Source organism: Oculina patagonica, chromosome 1 (genome assembly GCF_052425735.1).
Source record: "Oculina patagonica isolate OP01 chromosome 1, crgOcupat, whole genome shotgun sequence".
NCBI lineage: Eukaryota > Metazoa > Cnidaria > Anthozoa > Scleractinia > Oculinidae > Oculina > Oculina patagonica.
Genome location: NC_135758.1, coordinates 43,004,262 through 43,014,666, shown reverse-complemented (window position 1 = coordinate 43,014,666; position 10,405 = coordinate 43,004,262). Strand labels below are relative to the sequence as shown.

The window sequence follows — 10,405 nt, the reverse complement described above, 5'->3', positions numbered from 1 at the left end:
GCGAGTGCACTGAGTGGGTATTTTGTTGCGAAATGACAGCTGCATAATTCGCTATAAGGGGCATATGATGTAAACATATTTTCGCGGAAATACGCACAAACCATCTAAGCGTGGCTGCAATATAACTGATTTCATTGCAGAGATTGAGAACTCTGTACTCAAATCGTTAGCAAAAACATCTTATAACACTTTACAAGAAGCCAGTGAAGATGGATCCGACAGCATTTGGAATTGTAAAGGGAGAAGTACAGCGTCTGCCTTTCAAGGACGACAAAGTGAAAGCCATCGCTTATGCTCAAGGACACCTCTACGCCGAGCAAGTCGGAGAATTGCTGAGAGAGTTCAGCTTCGACGATGGTCGTCTTAAAGCCGTGCAAGCTTGTGTCGGAAAGATGCTTCCAGCGACCTGTGTTGGAATTTTCCCCATTCTCCGAGCATTTTCCTTCGACAATAACAAGGTTCAGGCGCTAGAGCTGATCGCCGTACAAATCACCGATCCGCTGAACTTCATGGTGTTCAACGAAGTTATTCCCGTTTTGAAAGACCGCGAGAGAGTCAGGATTATCATGCAAAGAAGGGCTACCATGGGGCCTCCACAGATGCCAGCTCCTATACCTCCGGCCATGGCAGGCAATCCTTATCCATATGGTAGACCCAGAGCAGCTGTGGATCCTAATGACCCAGTTATCAGGGCAATGGATAATGCTGTTAGTGGTGTGGCCTCAGCTGTGGACAGTGCTTGCGGTGCCTTGTTTGGCCGTCCTTCGCGTCCTGGTGCAGTCGTCCAAAGACCAGTGGCGTATCAGACAACCACTACTGCGTATGTAGCACCCCCAGGGACAGGAGTGCAAATCCTACATGTACCACCAGGTGCGACAGTTCAAACCATCCCTCCAGCTGCCCCAGGTTACCATGCTCCACCTGGCACCTACCCTGCGGGTCAAGCACCACCTCCCTACCAACCCTATGGCTACCCAACCCAGCAGTGGAAGTAAAGTACATGCAAATGAACTTTGCCATTTGGAAATACTTCATTCTTTAAGGGATAGTATATACATTGTATCGAGTAGTTAGTTTTTTTTTAAAGTCACTTTGCGAGGATCCCCAATAGGCAACTTTTGTATGTGGCATATTGAACTGGAACGTTAAACTATAGCATAATGATGCCAACCTCTGAAAAAAAATCTGGGAAATTTCTAAGAAACAAGATTTTGTATGGGCGACACGGTGGCCTAAAGGTGAGTGTGCTGGGCCCCGGATCAAGCAGTCCCAGTTCAAGCCCAAGCTGGGGTCATTGTGTTGCTGGGCAAGACACTTTACTCTCACAGTGTCTCTCCCCTAGGTGTAGAAATGGGTACTTGCAAATTAAATGCTCGGGGATTGGGGGGGGGGGGGGGGCTGCATCCCATCTGTGGGAGGGGAATTAGAAATGCACTGCATGTACAATGTACTCCTAGTCCCTTGTAAACTAGAGATCAGTGCCAGCCTGATGGGCAACCAGGTTCGAAAACAGACTTACACATGCAATGATTTTTCCCAAAAGAAAATCTTGCCAACCTTCCAAAAAACTGACGCGGAAGAAAATTCACACAATTGAGTTACAAAAAACCCAAGATCGTCTGAAACTTATGTGCTGAAGTATAATTTAGGAGATCAGAACATTGGTCTGTATGTGAGAAGTATATCTGTTATGGGTGGAAGGTCCGACATATGATGCTATGAAAGGAGTTTAGTTCAACACAACAAATATAAAAGTTGCCTAGAATAAAAATATAGTTAGTGGGATTATAATGAAGCTTCAGTTTTCTTATTATATAATTATAGTACTATTTTAGAATGTAGAAAATTATACAAAGTTTTTTTAGCTGCAAAGCAGGAGTGTTGTCTATATGCTAAAAAGGTTATATATATTATCTCCATTACAGAAGTGTTATCAGTGTAAGGTGGTTTGTGTGCAACATCACCAAAAATGTTCTAATGTATCAAAACTGCTCTAATTTACATGTCAGTTTTCACTAAGAGTACTTTATTTTGGAGCCCAAATTAGAGTTTTGCAAATGCCAGAGATGAAATCAAATGTACTGATTTTGTACTGATAATGTACTGTCATATAATGTACCACTTTTGTCTCTAATGTACTGTAAAATACCTATAGTAAAGAAGAAAAGAAATAAAGAGCATTGTGGTTCTATATGTTCATTGCCTTGATTTTGAGATAGTGGGGCTTCATCTACCATGGCACATTGCTTGCATTCCCAGCAATGTAATCACACGGCCAATTCACTGTTAGCAAGTTCCAGTTTGCAATGACTTGTAATTAGGTAACCGTGAACAGACTATTTGTATTTTATTGCGCATTGACATAGATATTTCAGAAAGACTAGTGTCAGCTCTCAGTTATCAACACCCGTGTCTGTTGAAGAGTTGACTGTTACAAGACTAAGGGCTGCTTTGCAGTTTTCAGAATTTTTTTTTAGTTTTAAGAATTTAAATGGAGCACCATTTTATATTTTTACGACTGAATTTATTCAGGAGTATTGTAGCTAGCCCAATGGCACTCGCATGGTCGGTCCATCATCTGTAGACTTCTCATTGCAACTCCGCTGACCAGCAGATATACTTGTAGAAGTGTAGCAAGGCGGCCGTATAAAAGCGGCCATATAAAGGCGGTCTTTTAAATTTAAAGGGGTTTACAAGAAAAACCAGAAGCAAAGAAACAAAATATGGCTGACAATTACGTGAAGAATTAAGTAATCGACCGCCAAAAAAGTGAACATTGAGAGCCAGTAATCTGCATTAATCGATCGATGACTTTCGTGTCTATCTTTCGAGCTAGTGTAGTACATGTAGTCGAATGTAGGAGCATTCGAAAACTAAATCGGGTTTCACGTAAGCTTCATAAGCGATGGATCTATCTGGAAACCAGAGCGTTGGCTAAAATCGAGTGCGTGGCTGCTTGTTCCCAAGAAAAGGAAAAGCTTTTCAGATGAAGCAGCACAATATTACATTTGTACCTGAATCAGTCTATTATATTTTTTTTTTTACAGCGTTATTACTTAACAGCCTACATGTAAATTATTCTGCAATGCATACCTACGGAGCGATATAATAAACAAACCATTTTAGTGCTATGGGTTAAAAAAAAAAAAAAAAAAAAGGAAAAAAGAAAACAACTCTCTCCTCTGGGACTCGAACTCGCGACCTTTCGATCCGCAGTCAGTTGCCTACCCGACTGTGCTACTTAGACGTACTTAGTCACATGAGACGAAAATATCTTATATCAATGTAATAGACATTCTGCCGCTTATCTGTTATCATGTGCATCAAAGGAATGTTTGAATCACCTTGCTGCTCATAAATTTTCAAGGAATGAAAACTAAACTTTTAAACTTGGCAAAAAATTCAGTCGTGGCTCGAAGAGCTCTTTGATTTTCTTTGGTACTGAGTTGTCATAGGCTCTTAAATAGTTTTGAAACATACATGTTTTTGATACCATTTGATGAATGCACACAGAAATCATTTCCCACACCATGTGTAATAGCTAATACTGGCAAATAATATTGGTAGTGTTGCAGCTTTCATAAGCTTGTAATTCTAGTGGTCCTCTAGTGTAGCAGCTGCTACTGTGTTTGGAGCTAGGGGTATTGTTTATGTTGTTTGTTCTATTGTTTTCTCAAAGGGAAGCAAGCTTTTCAAGTGGGACCTTGCAGGAGCATGCATAAATTATGCATAAGGTTTACAAACCATTTTAAAATCATGATACAAAGGTCTCAAAAAATTCACTGGTATTCAATCAACAGTATTTTACACTAATAAATCAAATGGATGACTATAATCATAAGTACAACTTTATTTCAACAATACTTTACTTTTCAATACAGAATCAGATAACAATCAAGTTGATACACTCACTAAAATAATACAAATAAGTATACCCTACCAAATAGCATACTTTTAATCTTGCCTAAAGGTCAAAAGATAGTTGGATCTCTTAGCCATCAAGCAAGAATAAAATGAAGATCTACTTCAATGGAAAAGCACAAATCTGCTTTGGTTTATTATAACATACATTAAATCAATTTCCCTAAGTTCATAAATAAGTCATGAAGTTTCACTCATTGTATTATTTTAAATTTCATATGGCATATGTCTGCTGTTTTCTTTCTTCCAACAATTTAAAGGAACCAAAAAATGTTTTTATTTGACATTCAAAGAAAAAATAAAACTTTGCTATCCTACAGGTAGTGTTTCCAAACTTTAACTTTTTTAAAATTTCATATGGCATATGTCTGCTACATTATCTTCAACAACAATTTAATGAAACCAAAATAGTGTTTTACTTGTCATTCAAAAAAAATAATAATAAAATTTTGTTATCCTACTAAAGCATATCCAAAATCCAAAATCCACCTCTTTGCATGATTATGACATGAAAACAAATTTACACATACAGTTTATGGCCATCAATGTATCATCCGCATCACAAAAACATTCATAATATTTTGTTGCACCTCAGCTGCCCACCAATTGGAATATTTATTTTGCAAAGTTTCTGTAACATTCATAATCTGTTCTTATGTCCTGAGATTCTGGTGAAGTTCAGGCTTGATGTCGTACACAAGACTAAGAAGCCTCTCTATCACCTTGTCCTGATTTTTCTTTACGCTCTCACTGATTTGGTCCAGCCTGACATTTGTTTGCTCCTCAATTTTAGCCTGGAAATCATCTTTAGAGCCCATATGCTGAAGACAAAAAATATTGTTAAATTGTTTACCAATAGATACTTTCATTTACAGAAAGAAAAAGAAAAATTATAAGGATGCTCTCTGTCAGAACTGGTCGACCGGTCTGGTGGTTTTGAATGTGTAACGGGCCTTTTCAAGAGATTTCCCGGACACCATAAAAATGTATAATATTTATGCTTCAATTGAATGATTTGACAGTCAGATCTGACTAAAAACAGAATTCTGTTATTGAATATACCAGTCTGGCCAGCCAGTTCTGACAAGTGGAAAGCGCCCTAAGATTGTGAAGTCTGCACATGGTCCAAACTGACCCATACTATGAGAGCTTACCACAATTGTCATAGCATGAACTGACTTCAGAGTTCATTGCTACACTGTACATGCCCTGGATGGGATGTTATTCCATTACAGGTTACTCTCTCTCAACAATTTTGATAGTGCGTATCTAAATGAGTGACACAATTTGAACTTGCCCAAAAGATCTGAGACTTGCCTGGGCAAGTGAGCAAATGTTAAACACATGACTGTAATTTCTGCCCCTACTCCAGTGATAGACCCATATGCCACTATCTAATCAACAACTCGGTCTCTAAAGGGGTGGCACTTTCAATGTAATTCATGGTATTTACTTACTTCTCTTTGATAGTCTATAAACTGTTTCTCACGTTCTTCCCGGTAACTCTTAATTTCAGCTTGAGCTTCCTCTTTTGCCCTCTTTAGCTTCTGTGTCTTACCTACGAGACAAAGCAAAAAGTAAATGTACCTTTTACTTTCTTATCACTCAAGAAAAGAAGACCATTGCTGCACATTGGCAACTGGCTATTAAGAACAGCAAATTAGAAAAGGTTAAAGTGTGTCTTTAGATGGCTTTCAGAGCAGAGATCATCTCTACTTAATAATAATAATAATCGAATGTTTATCCAGGATAGCCCTTCAGTACATGCGTACTGTTATCAACGGGGTCCAGAAGTAGGGTTTCCGGTAACACTTTTTAAGTATCGAACTCAAAGGTTAAACTCGCAGACATGAGCGTTGCTTAAGATGACCCAACAACTTTCGATTATTTTCTGACCACTTTAATAATGGTATGTCACTCTGTCTACAAGTTGGTGTCAATGATTCAAACACAAGTAATGGCATCCAATTGCTGGACTTTTTTTCGAAAAATTAAACAAGTCCCCCGGGTTAAAGGCTCCATCTACCTGGACACAAAAAAGGCCTCTCAGTTTACAGGCCCACCCAAAACCCCTTACAAAGTTGTATAAGCCCAGGGCTTATAACCAAAATTTTACGGTATTGAATTTACATTTATGGGTCTGTGAGCAAGAAACTCACATTTGTCAGTCAGGCGTGAGAAATTAGCCTGTATGCATTAGATTAATCTTTTGGATCCACAAAAAGAGAGACTTATGCACAAAATTATGCTTGAGAGTTGGCATGTCTAGGATGGAGAGAGACACTGTGAGTGTAAAGTGCTTTGCATAATAACACAACACAATTACCTTGGACAGTGCTCTAATCCAGGCCACTTGTCAGGGACGGCAGAGCCGGGGGGGCTGGGGGGGCTTTCGCCCCCCCACAATTTCCAAAAAAATAAAGACTTATTAAGAGAAGGGTCTTTTAAGCCCCCCCACTTCAAGTCTCAAGTCAGCCTCCCCCCCCCCCCCACTTGGAAAATTGCTCCGCCGTCCCTGCTTGTTCTGTAGTTTAATGCACCATCTACATTTTCTACATTTGTTTTACAGCTATAGGCTACAGCTTGATTTTAAGAATCCGTTTCGCCACTCAAAAAGAAAAGTAAAATAAACGAAATGAAATAATTTAAGGAGGCAGTAAGGTGAGTACATTTTTCATCGAACGTGTTCCATAAACACTTTACAAAGCAATTTTTACAAGCTTGGAGTCTTAATTTATCACTAAGGTGCGGGATTGCAGAATATCAAAATATCAGAAAGCTTCTGATATTATCATTCTCTCTCGATATCTTGATATTTTGATATCATCATGATATTATCAAATCTGGATATTGCCATGATATCATATTTGATAGCACGATGGTATCATGATATTTTGATATTATCATGATATTATCAAATCTGGATATCACCTTGATCTCATATCTGATAACACGATGATACCTTGATATTTTGATATTATCATGATATTATCAAATCTGGATATTACCATGATATCATATTTGATAACATGATGGTATCATGATATTTTGATATTATCATGATATTATCAAATCTGGATATCACCTTGATCTCATATCTGATAACACGATGGTCCCTTGATATTTTGATATTATCATGATATTATCAAATCTTGATATCATCATGATATTTTGATATTATCATGATATTATCAAATCTGGATATTACCATGATATCATATTTGATAACACGATGTTGATATTTTGATATTATCATGATATTATTAAATCTTGATATCATGATATTTTGATATTATCATGATATTATCAAATCTTGATATCATCATGATATTTTGATATTATCATGATATTATCAAAATCTCATGATATTCTCAAAATATCAAAGAGAGTATCAAAATCTCAAGAGTTTGAGAAGTAAACTGTATCACTGATAGGGTTTGATATTTTGATATATCATGATATTATCAAAATCTCATGATATAATTAATCCATGAACCAAAACAAGCACGCTACACATGAATATATTTCGTTCTTTAATCCATGATTGGAACATAAGCACGCTACCCATAAATATACCTCGTTCTCTAATTCATTTTATCTCGTTCTTTAATCCATGAGCCGAAACAAGCACACTACACATGAATATATCTCGTTCTTTAATCCACGAGCCGAAACAAGCACACTACACATAAATATATTTCGTTCTTTAATCCATGAGCCGAAACAAGCACACTACACATGAATATATTTCGTTCTTTAATCCATGAGCCGAAACAAGCACACTAGACATGAATATATCTCGTTCTTTAATCCATGAGCCGAAACAAGCACACTACACATGAATATATCTCGTTCTTTAATCCATGAACCAAAACAAGCACGCTACACATGAATATATCTCGTTCTTTAATCCATGAGCCGAAACTAGCACGCTAGACATGAATATATCTCGTTCTTTAATCCATGAGCCGAAACAAGCACACTACACATGAATGATTGGAACAGGCACGCTACCCGATAAATATACCTCGTTCTCTAATTCATGAGCCGAAACAAGCACACTACACATAACTTTGTCTCGTTCTTTACTACCATTTTCGAGCGACCGTGAAAGGCAAACTTTTTTCCGCGTTTTTTCAAGGGTAAAACATTCAAGTTTGACTAGACAAACCGTCGCGTTTTTCAACTGAACCAATTAACGTTTGGAGCGTCAACATGTCAAGTTTGACAGCTCCGCCGGTGTGTTTCTGCACATGAAACAATGGTTTTGAAAACTTTTGCGTCGACTTTTTATATTTCTTCAATGAATGTCGACAGAAAAGGGCGGCTCTACATTTCTGGCAATTGTTGTGACAGCGATCAGCGATTGTTTATTTATTTTTTTTATTTTGAGAGTATTTTTTACGTTAAACAACGTTAAATGGTTTACTTGTAAAACGCGACAGTTTGTCTAGACAAACTTGAATGTTTTACACGTGAGAAAACGCAGAAAAAAGTTTGCTTTTCACGGTCGCTCGAAAATGGTAGTAATCCATGATTTGAACAAGCACGCTACACATAAATATACCTCGTTCTCTAATTCATTCATGATTGGAACAGGCACGCTACCCATAAATATACCTCGTTCTCTAATTCATGAGCCGAAACAAGCACACTACACATAACTTTATCTCGTTCTTTAATCCATGATTTGAACAAGCACGCTACACATAAATATACCTCGTTCTCTAATTCATTCAGAGTGAATAGCTCATCATATCCAACATTTATGCTAAGTTTGGGCGAAATCGGTGAATTGAGCTGTATCACCTGTTGCCTGGTTCTGCCCTGTTCTCTCATGGACACACTCTTAAATATGAAAACACCGGTGGTAATTTTATGATAAACAGTATAATATCATGAGATTTTGATAATATCATGATATATCAAAATATCAAACCCTATCAGTGATACAGTTTACTTCTCAAACTCTTGAGATTTTGATACTCTCTTTGATATTTTGAGAATATCATGAGATTTTGATAATATCATGATATATCAAAATATCATTCCTCACAACACATCACTTTACCTTAGCAAACACTTGATATCTTGAGAGACGTCTTGATATTTTGATAATATCATAATATATCAAAATATCATTCCTCACAACACATAACTTTACCTTAAGTTAGCAAACACTTGATGTCTTGAGAGACTTCTTGATATTTTGTTAATATCATGATATATCAAAATATCATTCCTCACAACACATCACTTTACCTTAAGTTAGCAAACACTTGATGTCTTGAGAGACTTCTTGATATTTTGAAAATATCATGAGATTTTGATAATATCATGATATATCAAGATATCAAACCCTATCAGAGATATAGTCTTCTTATCATACTCTTGAGATTTTGATACTCTCTTTGATATTTTGAGAATATCATGAGATATTGATAATATCATGATATATCAAAATATCGTTCCTCACAAGATATCACTTTACCTTAGCAAACACTTGATATCTTGAGAGACTTCTTCATATTTTGAAAATATCATGAGATTTTGATAATATCATGATATATCAAGATATCAAACCCTAGCAGAGATATAGTCTTTTTATCAAACTCTTGAGATTTTGATACTCTCTTTGATATTTTGAGAATATCATGATATTCTGGTATCTTGTGCACTGGAGAATATCAAAATATCATTGCCTTGTATCACCCTCAAAATATCATGATATTATCAAGAAAAAATAGAAGAAATGTATAAGAAAAAATTTGATATATCAAAAATGATAGGAAGATTTGATATTTTGATATTCCGCAATACCGCACCTCACTCTAATTTATGCTTATAAGCTTACATGCAAGCCGTAAACAAAACATTCACTGAATTGTCGTAAATCGCCCTGGTTTGATGTAAAACTCGCAGTTGTTTTTTAATAAAAATGAATAGAAGATTGTTATATCAGCGTAATTTTATACAAATTTAACGCAATACTTCAATAATTTCAGTGAGAACCACCGGTATGTAGTGTTCGATCGACTTGACCTTCCGCCATATTAAAGACACACAAAATCTTGCATTTTTTACATCTCCTCGCGTTAGATTATGGACAGAAAAAATAAAAATACTAAGGAATATTTTCTTACGTTTTCGAGCCTCAGAAACTATGGTCTCAGCCTTCTTTTCAGCCTGTAACAGATGTTGAATTCCTTGCGACTGCGACGCCATCTTGAAAATCCAAGAGTGATGTCATGTGACTGAGGAAATGTACCTGGCTAGGGGAGGGTGGGTAGATAGTTTTGTTCGTCAAGCTGACAAGAAGCTCACCGTATTTACTCGAATAAGCGCCGCCCACGAATAAGCGCCGCGCGCAGTCCCGATGCGGCGCTAGTTCGAGGAATTCCGTTTAACCAAAAACAACACTTCGACAAAGCAACACAAAAAATCAACTGTAAAACAAACTTGGACATTTCTTTCCATCCAAAGC

General features: G+C 36.9%; 2 protein-coding genes across 2 annotated transcripts; one reads left to right on the top strand and one right to left on the bottom strand.

Moving 5' to 3' along the window:
- LOC144631806 (proline and serine-rich protein 1-like) lies at positions 1-2,193 on the top strand. The gene has a single exon (XM_078490373.1). It carries the CDS (start codon positions 210-212, stop codon positions 993-995), a length of 786 nt encoding a protein of 261 aa, XP_078346499.1. The 5' UTR covers positions 1-209; the 3' UTR covers positions 996-2,193.
- A 1,642-nt stretch (positions 2,194-3,835) lies between these two features.
- On the bottom strand, positions 3,836-10,166 carry LOC144631783 (V-type proton ATPase subunit G-like). Its single transcript, XM_078490343.1, has 3 exons — positions 10,065-10,166; positions 5,379-5,479; positions 3,836-4,742 (listed from the first exon to the last, which is right to left on the bottom strand). The coding sequence occupies exons 1-3, from the start codon at positions 10,144-10,146 to the stop codon at positions 4,575-4,577; spliced, it is 351 nt and encodes a 116-aa protein (XP_078346469.1). The 5' UTR covers positions 10,147-10,166; the 3' UTR covers positions 3,836-4,574.
- Positions 10,167-10,405: the final 239 nt, after the last annotated feature.

Excerpts from the sequence above, each read along its gene's own strand:
- LOC144631783 (XM_078490343.1), bottom strand. The coding sequence starts at position 10,146 with ATGGCGTCGCAGTCGCAAGGAATTCAACATCTGTTACAGGCTGAAAAG. Across the intron at positions 5,480-10,064 it reads AGTTTCTGAGGCTCGAAAAC|GTAAGACACAGAAGCTAAAG; the intron begins GTAAGAAAATAT and ends TTTGTCTCGTAG. Across the intron at positions 4,743-5,378 it reads TTATAGACTATCAAAGAGAA|CATATGGGCTCTAAAGATGA; the intron begins GTAAGTAAATAC and ends TTTTGTCTTCAG.
- LOC144631806 (XM_078490373.1), top strand. The coding sequence starts at position 210 with ATGGATCCGACAGCATTTGGAATTGTAAAGGGAGAAGTACAGCGTCTG.